Source organism: Micropterus dolomieu, linkage group LG13 (assembly GCF_021292245.1).
Source record: "Micropterus dolomieu isolate WLL.071019.BEF.003 ecotype Adirondacks linkage group LG13, ASM2129224v1, whole genome shotgun sequence".
NCBI classification, from domain to species: Eukaryota; Metazoa; Chordata; class Actinopteri; order Centrarchiformes; family Centrarchidae; genus Micropterus; species Micropterus dolomieu.
The window spans coordinates 18,664,521-18,677,903 of NC_060162.1; the positions used below are offsets into that span (position 1 = coordinate 18,664,521).

Below are 13,383 nucleotides of genomic sequence, written 5' to 3' on the forward strand. Positions count from 1 at the left end.
GTGTTGCTAAAATGGTAGCGTGTGAAGGCGTAACTGGAGGCGTATATAAGCACGCCGGCACAGGACACATCAGCTCTTTGCTATGAAGCAAGGCACTCCAGGCGGGGTGAGGTGTGACAGACCGACGCAGTGTCTCCCGCAGAGGGGCGTGAAACGCTGCAATGGCAGCCACATACACCTTAGCATGGATGGGGAACGGCCAGCAGAGAAACGGTCCTGGAGGAACTCCAGTACCATAATCACCGGGCAGGTAACTGGGTCCACCGCCCGTTCTCCACACCAGGTGGCAAACACATTCTACTTCAGGCCGTACATCCTTCTCGTGGACGGGGCTCTGGAGCTGAGTAGCGTCTCGACTGCTCCTGCCGTCAGGCCCGCCTCCAGGAACTGCGCCCCCTACACCCCCATACATCGCTCTGAGAGAGAGCAGTCTCTGCTGGGACCACAGGAGGATCTGATGTGCCAGTTTGCATAACGGGCGCAAGCGCAGAACCCCCTGGTGATTCAAATAGGCCACCACTGCCGTATTGTTGGTCCTGACAAGGACGTGGTGACCGCGGAGGGCGGGCAGAAAAATCTTCAGAGCTCTGAATACCGCCAACATTTCCAGGCAATTTATGTGCCAAGAGAAATGATGCTCCTGCCAGGAGCCTCTCGCAAAGCGGCCGTCCATTACCGCGCCCCACCCCATGAGTGAGGCGTCTGACGAAATAATTGTCCGGCGACATGACGCTCCCAACACGGGACCCTGGGACAGGAACCAAGGTTTCCTCGATACGGACAGGGAGCGAAGGCACCTGCTCGTAACCCATATCAGACGGAACGGATTTCCCCTCGGGGAGAATCCCTTGGATTTTAGCCACCACTGCAGGGCTCTCATGTGCAGCAGGCCAGAAGGTATTAAGCTGGACGCTGCTGCCATGAGACCCAACACCCTCTGAAAGTGTTTCACAGTGATGGTGCGGCCTAGCTTCACTCTGGTCACTGTGGACAAAATGGACTTGACGCGTGCAGGAGACAGGTGGGCCCGCATCATCGTTGAGAACCCAATACTGGTACGCCGCGCACCCGAAGGTGAACCTCAGGAACTTCCTGTGAGAGGGACAGATGGAGATGTGGAAATATGCGTCTCGCAGATCTATCGTGACAAACCAATCCTCGGATTGGATGTGACTGACGATGGCGGGGATGGTGAGCATCTTGAACCTGAATCTCCTCAGAGATTGGTTCAGGGACCGCAGATCTAAAATTGGACGCAACCCTCAGTCCTTCTTGGGAACTATGAAGTACTGGCAGTAGAATCCGGACTCCCTGACTGGCGGGGAAATAATGGCCCCCTGATCGTCGTCCGACTGCAACCCCTCGAGTCCTGGACCCAGACCGGCAGGGGAGATACTGCTCAAACGCCTCTCCCTGTGTTTTGACGTGCTGGAACCTGCTGTCCACTGCCTCACCAAACAGGCCAGTAGTCGTGAGATGTGCATCAAGGAGGAAAGCCTTTTCCTTCTCCTGGTTGCCCAAGAGGTTGAGCCCCAAATGGCGCTCCGTGGCCACCAATGCTGCCATGGAGCGGCCAATGAAACGGGCCGTCTTCTTAGTGACTCGAAGCGCTAAATCTGTAGCTCTACAAAGCTCGACTATATCCTCCTCAGAGGGGCCCCCCCCCTGGTCAAAGTCCTTTAGCAGATCGGCCTGGTATGCCTGCAGGATGGCCATAGTGTGCAGGCTTGCACCAGCTCGACCCGCCGCCATATAAGCCTTGCCCACTGGAGCGGATGTCACCCAACATGGCTTGGTGGGCAGCGCTGGCATCTTGAGAGATGACGCTGGGGTGGGAGAGAGGTAGCTTGCTAATGCCTCCTCAACCAGAGGCATCGCTCCGTAGCCGCGCTGCTTGATCTCTGCCACATTGCTGTAATCCAGCAGAGGGGAAGTAGTCAGCCGTGCAGAGAAGGGTTTATTCCATGATTTACACAACTCATTGTGCAAATCAGGAAAAAATGTCAAGGATCGGCGCGGGGGTGGCGCGTGGTGCTGCAGAAAACGCTTGTGGCCAATCAATATTCAACTTGGCCACAGCCCATGTCACCACCTCCAATAGTTCATCATAGCTGGGCGCAGACTGATGACGTCGGCCCAGCTCCCGGAAGTCATCCTCCATGATGCCAAGCACGTCTAACTCCTTAGAATCAGACTGTGCGAGCCTCTCCAGACTCATACTTCGGGCGGGAGAAGCCGAAAAACGGGCTCCCGAACGGGGAAGATGGGAGGCGGAGTCAGCAGACGAGGATCGGGAAAGGGCCTCAGCCGTCCCGACGCCCTCGGAGATATCGCGCTGCGATCCCCATGACCGCAGCCGCCGCGACGCCTCAGCGACCGAGGGGCCTTAGCCACGGGGAGAGGGCATCCGACTGACTTCTGAAAAGAGAGCCGCATGAGACCTCATTACCCTAAGGGAAAGGGCCTCGCAATGGCTGCAGGCAGCCCCCTCGAGAGCTGCCTGGGCGTGCGACATCCCCAGACAGGAAACACACATCTCGTGTTTATCCCCAGCCGTGATGTAGTGTGGGCATGGAAAAACACATTGTCGGAACTGATTAGCAGACATGGTCTCTTCTGCTTTGTGAGGACTTCCAGGTAAAACAACAACTTCCTTGGTAGCGGAGCTTTCAAACATACTCAGAGTGCATGCTGAATAGAAAAAAAGCTGATGTGTCCTATGTGCCGGCGTGCTTACATATGCCTCCAGTTACGCCGTCACACGCTACCGTTTTAGCAACACCAATAGGATTGGAGTGGTTTCATTCGTGATTCAGCCCTGCCACGCCCAGAGGCGTTCCCATAGTGTCGTCACGACGGAGTTCGAGTTCCCTCGAAGGGAAACACATATGGACTATGTTTTTATAGGTTGTGTTTGTTGTATACAAGATTACATATATATGATTATATACATATAAAGAGCCATTAGGTCTGTTTTTCAGATGAGGCAGGCGTGCATTTGGTCTAATTGGCAATTACATTTTTACTAGAATGTACATCATCTTGCTTAAAATTAGCATTTATGCATAGAACTTTTACACTGTTGCTACCATACCCCACAGTACATCAGTTCCAGACAGGGTGGGAATAATTTGAAGAAGGGTGGGGATTAGAAAGGATACATATCGTATTTAATTCAATATGACAGCAGTGCAATCACACTGGTGAGTTTACGGAGAGGACAGTCTGGGGCCTCATTTATAAATGTTACATATGCCACTTTCTAAGCAAACTTTGGGATTTATAAAAAACAAACTTGATGGGAGAATGTGCGGCCCTCCACGGTAACGCTGACACATGCCTAAGCACATAAAGATGAAAAGGTTTGAAATGGTTCATTCGCAAAAGTAGATAAAAGCCATTCTTAAACGAATAAACAATCACCTGTTTGATTGATATTCCTTGACATGCACAATAGTAACATGATATAATATATTTTTCTTTAAATGAGATATGAACAACCCAACACTTGTTTGATTGCTACTCCCTGGGGTGCACACATAAATAACTATGATTATGGATAATAAACACAAACGGACATATCTGTTTTTGCAAAAGAACACCCCCGTACAGGCTCACGGGGGGCTAGAGACAATCCCAGCTGACATTGGGCAAAAGGCAGGGTACACCCTGGGCAGGTCACCAGTCCATCACAGAGCCACACATAGACAAACAACAAATTAAACTAAGCCTGTATGTCTTTGGATGGTGGGAGGAAGCTGGAGAACATGCAAACTCCACACAGAAAGGCTGGGATTTGAACCCACAACCTTCTTGCTGTGAGGGAACAGTGCTAACCACTGAACCACTGTTCCAACACCCAAACATGTTGTAAAGTTTAATTTGTAATCATATTTAGTTGGATCTGTAATTAATACAAGCATGCTATGAAATGTATTCTCATAAATAAGGTGAACACGTTTAAACTGATGTTGTTTTTGATGCCTCAGTCGAGCAAAAAGGACTGTATACTTTCATATATTGTAATTGCATGTTCATTGCCTTAATCCCAGGTCTTTGAGGCAAACACCATGCGACAGTATGTGGATGTTGCTTGTAAAATGGATATGGAAAAATATAACATGATCTATTAAGTAGATCTTTCAGTGTACAGCTTATGTCACATAAAACAAGTCTTATTTCTTTTAACTCATCCGCAGCCTCGTTAATTGAGTGGATGGAGTCTCTTTGCATTTACAGGGCTGCATCTACTCAGCCGCAGGAGGGTTTAGAGGCAGTAGGTACAGTGGAGACGCACTCAGCTCCTGCTCAGCCGAATCACCCCCGACAATGGGGCACAAACACATCTTCTCTCTTGCTTCAACCTCCCCAACAAGAACTTCAGTCTCACACGGTGTGAAATTTCTTTTTTTGAGCTTTTGTCATGCAGTCTGTATGGATTAAGTTGACTGCGATTTATAATGGGAAATCGATTGTGATGATTTCCAAAGCATAGCATTTTTCAGATTTTGGATAATGTGTGTTTCTTTTCTTTCCCAAATCCACCTTATTGTACTGTATCTATTTCATCAAGGAAGAATTTTCAAATCAAACCCTGCTCTCAAATGGAAACCATTAAGCTACCACGAAAGACATAAGTCATGATATTCATTCTTACTCTGCAAAAAAAAGTATATGTTGTATTGTTTCCTTGTGTAACCTCCAATGACACTCTCCTTACTGGGGAAAAAAAACTCAATTCAAAACACAATTTCACTGACTCAAATCTGCACTTTGCACACTGCACTCACAAAAAAATAGATCCCTTAGTCTATTGACACAAGACTAAATCCAACAACCTGATAAACATTAGGTGCACTTGCTGTTCAGGTGGTAGGATCCAGTCTCTCCATATGAAAATAATAGCTAAGCTGGCACACATCAACACTGCCAGTCACCATGTGTGGTCACAAGCTTTTATTTTTTGGTTGCCAATAGTTCCTTTGGGACAGCGATGATTCAACTAGGGGCTCTGATGGATGATCTCAACCATATCTAAGATGGCAGACATACCCTGTATTTATTATTGGGTTTGTTCTGCGGAAAAGCTGAGTTGTAGCCAATAAATATGCTAACTGCAAGATTGAGCACCCACGCCGTTAGAGACTGGGTTATTGAGCACCAGTAGAAGCAAACAAACAATCCTGTATTTTGTTCATCTGCCTTACTGGTATTATTGCTTTTGTTACATTAAAATCATCATAATCTTAATGTGCATTTACACAAATATGTACTATTTGATGAATGAATAAGTACATTTGGCCAGGATTACATACATGAAAGGGGTTTATTTCATTTTGTAGGGTCTCCGTGGGTGTGCTGGCCAGCATAGAACACAGCAACGCCTTGTGGGCATTCTTGACATCATAATTGCACTGTGCCACTTGATTGTTACTGACACACCACCTACTGTGCCTGTCCTTTCACTTTAGGGTACTTAAGTTAATTAGAGTAACCAAAATTCCAAAAGGGCACTAAGAGAATAAAAGAAAATAACTAAATGCTGTGTGCTCCTGATGAAAACTTTGTTGGAACAAAGTCTCCAAAATGCATAATGTGTTCATCAGAAGTGATAATGTGAATGATAATGAGATATAAAGTTTGAATTCGGTTTACCAACTCAAATTCAGTTTCCTGAATATTCACAACTTTCAGAAATGGATTTTGTTAACTGGTAGGAAACCTCCTCCTACAAGGCTATTCACATAACCAACCACAATATGTGGTGACTGTGGCAAACACGAGGAGAGAAGTAAACATGTGACTGTGTATTAGTATTAGTATTGTGGCTCAACTGTGGACTCAAATGAATAAGAGGCCAGAGATAAACAGGAGAAGGAGCTCCATTGAAGTGACGAATGTTCTTTTGTTGTTATTGGTCTTGGAACTCGCCATTTACCGTGGAGTAAATGTTCTTTGTATTTAAATGTTTGTCAGGCAATCACACAAAATCTAATCATACAGGTATGAGCCTTGCATTCATCGTGTATGAGGAAGTAAGACAATGAGATGAAACAAAATATGAGTGAAGGACAGAGAACAATCAAAGCATTCAGTGTACTTCTGAATGTTTCCTGCAGTCAAGGACCTGTACATTGAGTGGAATAGCTATCAAATAATATTTGTGAGCAATATGTTCAAGCATCTCTTTCTAAATAAAATGAATAATGTAGCAAGGATTCTGCAGCAATGTACTGCCTCCATGACTCAGCTACATAGTAGAGTAAGAACTTTACGGAAGCAGCTTTTTACTCTAAATATCTTTATCCATGCTTTGGCCTTGATAATAAATGCCAAACATATGGCAGACATAAATAAGACTTAAATGCCTTTACTTGTAGGTAGCTCTGCCTTTGAAGAAACAATGAGCTACAATTCCACTATCCATGTTAAAGCAAAATCCAGGAGCTGGATCCTGACAAGAATCCCAAGGAAAGGTATGTTTTGACTAGAAAACCCTAATTTCTGATGATGGTTGCTCTTAAACAATTAAGGGCAACAATTAAAATGCCTATAATGTACATGGTAAAGTAAAATGGGAGTGATGCTGGCCTAGGCAGTTTTCTTGTGAGTGGGTGAAGGCTCACGGCACCTAGTAGCATTTCCTCTGCATAATTATGAGAATATATGCAAGCCAGGCTACAGCTTGTTGGAATAACATTAAGGTGTGCTCTATACACACAGTTTGTACCTAGAAAGGTCTGAGGACCATTAGAAACACATTTTTTTTCTCTCAGTCCAGCATAAAAACAAGTCCTGCAGCTCTCTGAAGCCCTGCAGTGAGGACTGACCATAATATCCTCAGTTAGCAGAGTGCAGATACACTCACAAAGTCTCTCTCCTTATCCATCTATCACTATTATTGGAAGACCAAGCCCTTGGGGCTGAATGCCACTTTGTCTTCTTCAAATTATTCTCTCTTGTCCTCAGAGACTAAACGTTTTAGAGCTGTCAAAAGTGGTGAACAAACATGGCACCCTGGTAGCTCACCTGGTAGAGCACGTACCATATCAAAGCTGAGTCCTTAGTGCAGTGGCACAGGTTTGAGTCTGGCCTGGGTTCCTTGTTCTCTCCTCTTTCCTCTCTCTCCCATAATCCCTGCCTCTCGCTACTTAGTATCAAATAAAAAGCAACAAATGGCAAAAAAAAAGTGGTGAACAAATGTCAAATCTCACCGGCGACAGGCTAATAACCCCTGAGTCATTTCAAGAGTAAGACTCTTGATTATGGCAGGTTGATCTGTAATAAGCTCTGTTAAAATACTTCAATAAGTTTATTTATGTTGGTAAAAGTGTATTTTCTGCATGCTGTGTGTTAAAAGGAGACTTCCAATTATCACAACAAATGCTTTTGTGATGATATTGGTTGTGAGCTCACCATGTTATCTGTGACTTTGCTAGCTTGATTGTAGCTTGATAAGAAATCTCTGTGGTGTAACTTACTAACCAGGCAACTAAATTAGTTCTTTCTTTGTTTTATAATTTTCTGGAGCTTGTTACAATGCATACCACACAGGGAATCCTTGTTAGTAGGATCATTACATTGCTGGTTTTGGTCTTTTCATGAAATTTGTTGACAGAAACTTAAACATACATTGTCACTAGGCTTATCCATTAAGGGAAAACTTGGAACTCTATGAACTGTAGGTCTCTTCAGTTGTGTTTAGTCTACCTTTGGTGCAATATTTGAAACCCTTGATTGAAAAAAAAAAAAGGTGTGATCACTTCCTGACAGTCACACTACAGGTATGGATGCTGACTGGTTTATGTGAACTTCCTCTACAGGTAAAAGATAATATTCAAGCCTTATGAATTTCATTTTCCTATGCTTCTACCTTTTTCTGTCCGTGACTGAAAGGTTAAACTATTCCTGGGTGCCATACTAATGTCAGCAGCTATGATCATTATCATCATTACAGCTACATTAATACAGTTTAGGCCCCCTTTTCCCTCCACAGCAACAATTCTCTATGGGTTTAATGCCTTTCTCTGTCTCTCTATGATTTCACTATATGTCTTCTGAGTAAAGCCAGCTATCTTCCTAACATCATTTCTTTTCCTTCCCTTGTCTTCACAATCTCTCTCTTTTCCCATACCCAAGTGTCACCATATCTCCTCCCTCCTTCTTGCGGTCATATCACTCTTTTCTCTCCTGTGTTCAATGTTTTTATATGTTTTATATATTCTATCATACTTTTTTATATATGAAATATGTACCTATACAAGTGAGAGGGCTGTTCATGAATATTTGTTCATTTTTATGGAAACTCATGCCTTAATTTATGAAAGACAAATTAATGAATTGTTTCAATTAAACTATTACATTTGAAACAGTTTTTGTCTTTATTGCAATATATTTCTTATATATATATCAATATATAGCCATACATGGCCCATGCATATATTGCAGTATATTGAAAAATATATGTCTTAGTTTCCCATATATGTGAATGTATTATTTAATATATTTCATTATATTATTTGATATATTGCCATATATTTTTGTTTCGTAAGGGCCTGTCTGTTCTATCTCTTTTCTCTCTCTATTCATCCTGAGCTGGTGAAACAAACACAGAACAGGCTTTGATGTGGCTCCTGTTCCCAGCCCTTATGGTTTGTCTATGTGTGTTTGTGCGTGTAGGTTTCCAAGTTTACCCTTCCAGGCTCCGTGGTGATAATGGCGGGGGGTTAGACAGAGTCAGGACCGAGTGCGATTGGCCTCTTCTCACACACACACACACACACACACACACACACGCACACACACACGTGCGTACACACATCAAAGAGCTTGGAGCAAGACCGGGGACAGAACACAGACCACTAAACACCTGACAGGGAAAGAGCTTCCTTGTATTCACATGCTGCAGGGGGGATTAGGGACATCCTGGCACCCACTGAGAGTGGCTTCAAATTTCAGGACTCAGTGGCTGGTTTTTGTAGGCATTTCTTTTTCATCTAAACATGCCGCAGCATCATTTATTGCTTAATACACACACTAAACAGCCTAACAGAAAATATATGTTGCACAAAGCTTCTCGGACAAACGTTGTTAGACCATTTTACACCCTTATTTAACATGCATATGTGATCAGATGACTGTGACTATGATCCTGTGATGGAAGCAGACATCGCGACCTTGACACTCAGCTGCTACAGTGGAGCTGCTCTTCTGTGATTACACTGGGTGAGCTCCAAGGTTTGAATGTGTTTGACTCTGTGAATGCAAAGCAGAGTGTTGGCAAAAAAAAAGATCACATGTGCTACGTCAAAATAATATTTTGACACATGAAAAACACAATCAAATGCAAATGTGCCTCTAATCTGCATACTGCAGCTATGCCAACAAAATATTGTGTATGGATACATCCAGGGAGACTGCCAAAATCAAATAAAGTCAAATGAAATAAAAATAAATGTTGTGACAGAATGCACTGTATGAATACCAACAAATTGGAATAAATTTCTCAGGTGAAATGTTAGAGCTAGAAGTGGTAATAACAACTGCATGTTACTTTTGATCTCATCAATTATTTATAATTCCTTTCATTTACAATAAAATATTTTTAATATAATTGATGAGATCCTGAAAGCCATATCAAGACTGAATAAAGATGGGCGAGGTGTCGAGGTTACAGGTGCTGCCATTTTGCACTGGTGATTTGGAGCCAGAGTCTGTGCCGTAGTGATTGGGCTTGAAGCCGTGGTATCAAGGTCACACGCATATACCCAACAGACTCAATCAAGAGCTAACATGCAGGAGGCGTGTATATGACCTATATTGCAGCCAGCCACTGTCCACTATGTCATGTCGTATATGTTTTATAAAGTCTATGGTCTTTACAAACAGACACATCATTAATCATTAGTTAATGAAAATAATAAAGAACTGTGCTGATAAACAAGAGCACCACTTAATTCATAGAGAATAAGGTGCAAACCTCTGTAATCCAACTCAGACTTCAATATAATGTAACTTAATGACATTGGCACCACAAGGCAGCCATGATAACTGTGCTAAATGCTCATGACAGCATGCCAATGTGTTCACAGTGATAATGCTAGCATGCTTACATTTGCTAATTAGCACTAAACTAGATAGATTTGTCATTTGTTTAGCAAGTATTCAATCATTGTTGAGTGGACAACATTTTGACAACTTAGTCAAAAGACACATTTAAATCATTCCAACTACTTCAGTGTTTTATCATAAAACTTTCAAAACCTGAAGCTGCATGTATGCTAACTTGCATAATTGTTCCATCCATGTCTCATATTTCTCTTGAAATTCATTCTTCTCTGAGGATTTCCCCTGAGAAGGATATTGCACGGTCTTGCCTTAGGCACCAGCAAATACCAGAGCTACCAGTGGTCTGATGCTCTGGTGGAGTGTTACAACTCTATTTTTCTCTGAGAAATGTAATCATTTATCGCTGGAAGAAACAGACAGTGGTGATTCATCATTTATAGACTGAATGTGATCAATCAGAATGTTTTTATAATAATTTCTAAATAAAGACAGAAGAGGTCAAAAAATGTCACTGGCTTCCTTCTAAACACCTTTTCACTCTGGGTGATGGTTTAGCAGTATAGTTTTTATCATGTATATTGTGGAATGTTGAAAAAGTAGCAATAAAACCTTATTATCACATATTTACTTATTTGAAGTTCTTTAGAGAACTGCCATGAAACAGAGAAAGACAAAGAGAGATGTGCTTCCGTGATATTCTATCATGTTATGGTACAGTATCATTGTGATTTATGTACCTGTAATTTACATCTGGCACCTCTAATTCATAAGTAAAGGTAAAAGAGTTTGAGATAATGGCCACACCTTATGTAAAAAGGTTGCAATAATGAACGCATTGTAACAGACTAGGACCATATGATGTCGTCCGACCATGTATGAAAGCAAATGTGTCCAGTGTCCCTGCCTTCTTTTACATCTACACATCCATGGAAGTGTTTGGAGAAGAAAGCGTTTTTTAAGGTTACTTACCATCAGACCACCTCATGGCGTCATCCAGTTGTGATGGCAGCCCCTTCCAAAGCGTGCTGTCTTTAGGGTATCCCAGGTCCATGCGCCTCAGGTGGTCATCGTAGCGCCAGTAGTGGCTGTCCTTGAAGAAGTAGGTTTTGTCGTTGTGTAGCCAGACGAAGGCTGCATCCACGCCCTCCAAGGGTAGGCCAAAGTCAGTGATTGGACGAGGGTAACCCTCCTCCACGATATTGTCTTTAAATACCCAGTACTTTAGACCTGAAGAGGGTGGACACAGAAAATCTTCCTAACAATCTATACTTTTATACATCACACTGCGGCATGTACACTAGAAAAGATATGTACAGGACAGTCTCTGGAAATAAAAAGGATTCACACATAATTCTGTTACGCAGCCAATTCAGAACATTCTCAGCCAGGAAGGCTGTTTTACATTTTATATCAAATGTGAAACATGCCCTTGTTTCTGCATACCCGTTTAAAAAAAAAGAAGTAATGTATAACTCGCCTGCCCTCTCACAGAGAGAAAAAAAAGTCTAAATTTCCTTCAAAGTCTCAGCTACACTGTAAGGAAGGGGGGAAGTGTCTCTTTTCATCTTGCCTCTTTACAGCGTGGATTAATTAATCACAAGTCTGCAGGTCATTTGCACTTTAAAAAAAAAGTTGTGGACACACTTCTGCTTAAAATACAGTATGTACTAAACTATGTGTTCATTTGAGCTATCAGATTTGGATAGTGGATGCTCGCTGACACTACTGAACCAGATTAACCTTTTGCACATTTTAAGACTCATTCCAAGATCTGATAGCATATTGGAATGTAAATTATTTTTTAGTACTGTACCTTTGAAAAAGACTATTTTGTGGTCCCCAGGCCTCTCATACACCGCATCCACACTGTCCAGATTGGTTGGGAGGCCCCGCCAGAAGCGATGGATCTGAGCGGGACGAAGAGACACCAGGTGCTTCTCTCTTGTTAATCGCCAGAAGTACTTTCCTATGGGGAACAAGACAGTCTGGACTTAGTAGGATCAGCACTATTTGGGATGCTAATAATAAATAATAATGGCTCTAGTAGCCTTTTTTTTGTATTCCCTAAGGGGAAACTTGCAATTGTAAAGGAATGTAATGGTTCATGTTGTCATTGCCATGTTTGTGTAGAGATTTTATAAACGGCACTATGAATGTTAAAAGTCCATTTTCAAAGTAGTTTGACTGTTGCAGTGAGCAGTGAAGTTTAGAAGTAAATGTACAGTTTAGGTTACTGTTTGATGGTAACAATGATCTATAAACTTTTAATGCCATCTTTTGTAAAATGTATTAAAGAGTAAAAAGTTTTTAAAAGCATATTTTGCTAACACTTATGCTGCTCAATGCACATGAGTCTGTTTCTTGTTTCTGTTTCTGGGAGGCTGGAGGTCATTCCTCCAGAGGGTAAGCATGAAAGCCTGATGTAATTTTTTGGCCTGCAGCCTCTCAGCAGGGCTCAACAGGCCCTGTCTACATCTACCCCTCTTCTTTTCTCTCTTCTTGAATTTGCTCTTCCTTACACTCATTTAGCTAATTTCTTCTTCTTCTGTATGTTTCCCACGCAGCTCTGTAGCTTTGCGTCTGTCTGTCTCCCTTTGTGACTCCATACCTTTGAAAAAGAAGGCCTCCCCTCGTATCTGGGCCACTGCATCAAAGTGACTGGTGCATCTGTCTGGGGCATCTCGTGCCAGCCTGAGAGCAATGTGAAGAAAGTAGGAGGAGAGAAGATTGTAAAAAAAAAAAAAGGGGGGGGCTCTTACATAAAACTGGACATAAACAAATCTTTTCACCACACACAATTTCTGTACACCAATGAGTTATCTATCATATAAAAGGATTTATTACATATTTATAAGAGTGAAGATAACTTTAATCCATGAATACTTTCTTTAAATTAGAAAATGTGTTTATCCTTATCAAGATCTTTTTAATGCGTCAAAAGTTTGGTCACACCTTTCTGGTCGTCCGCTGTGACGCGGTGCCTGTGCCTGAATCAGTGAAACCAGGTTAAACAAAAGATAAGCATGACTGGGTGAGGTCCCTCCGTACATTTATCCTCCGGGTTTTTAAGTGATTTAAAGCACCGACGTGGCCAGCCTGCCAATGATGAAGCCATTAGCACCACAGGGCTGAGAGACAAAGGTCTCTATTCAGAGCTCTATTAACACTACACCGCTGCCTAGTGGTCAGTACAGCTGCCCTTGTCAGGCCTAATCCAGCTTTTTCAAGCACCATGACCTGATGGAGTCAGAGGAAAATGATTAATGAAGGCAGTGGAAGTCTTACCACTGCCTATTTAGCTTCGCCATCCATCTC

At 42.7% G+C, this 13,383-nt stretch overlaps 1 protein-coding gene across 1 annotated transcript in view; it reads right to left on the bottom strand.

Moving 5' to 3' along the window:
- Positions 1–13,383, bottom strand: part of LOC123981660 (matrix metalloproteinase-17-like) — a 70,505-nt gene that overhangs the window by 4,337 nt on the left and 52,785 nt on the right. The window contains exons 7-9 of the mRNA XM_046066677.1: positions 12,677–12,759; positions 11,882–12,034; positions 11,038–11,295 (exon numbers count right to left, since the gene is read on the bottom strand). Coding sequence (XP_045922633.1) covers positions 11,038–11,295; positions 11,882–12,034; positions 12,677–12,759 — 494 coding nt within the window. The remainder of the gene's footprint in view (positions 1–11,037; positions 11,296–11,881; positions 12,035–12,676; positions 12,760–13,383) is intronic.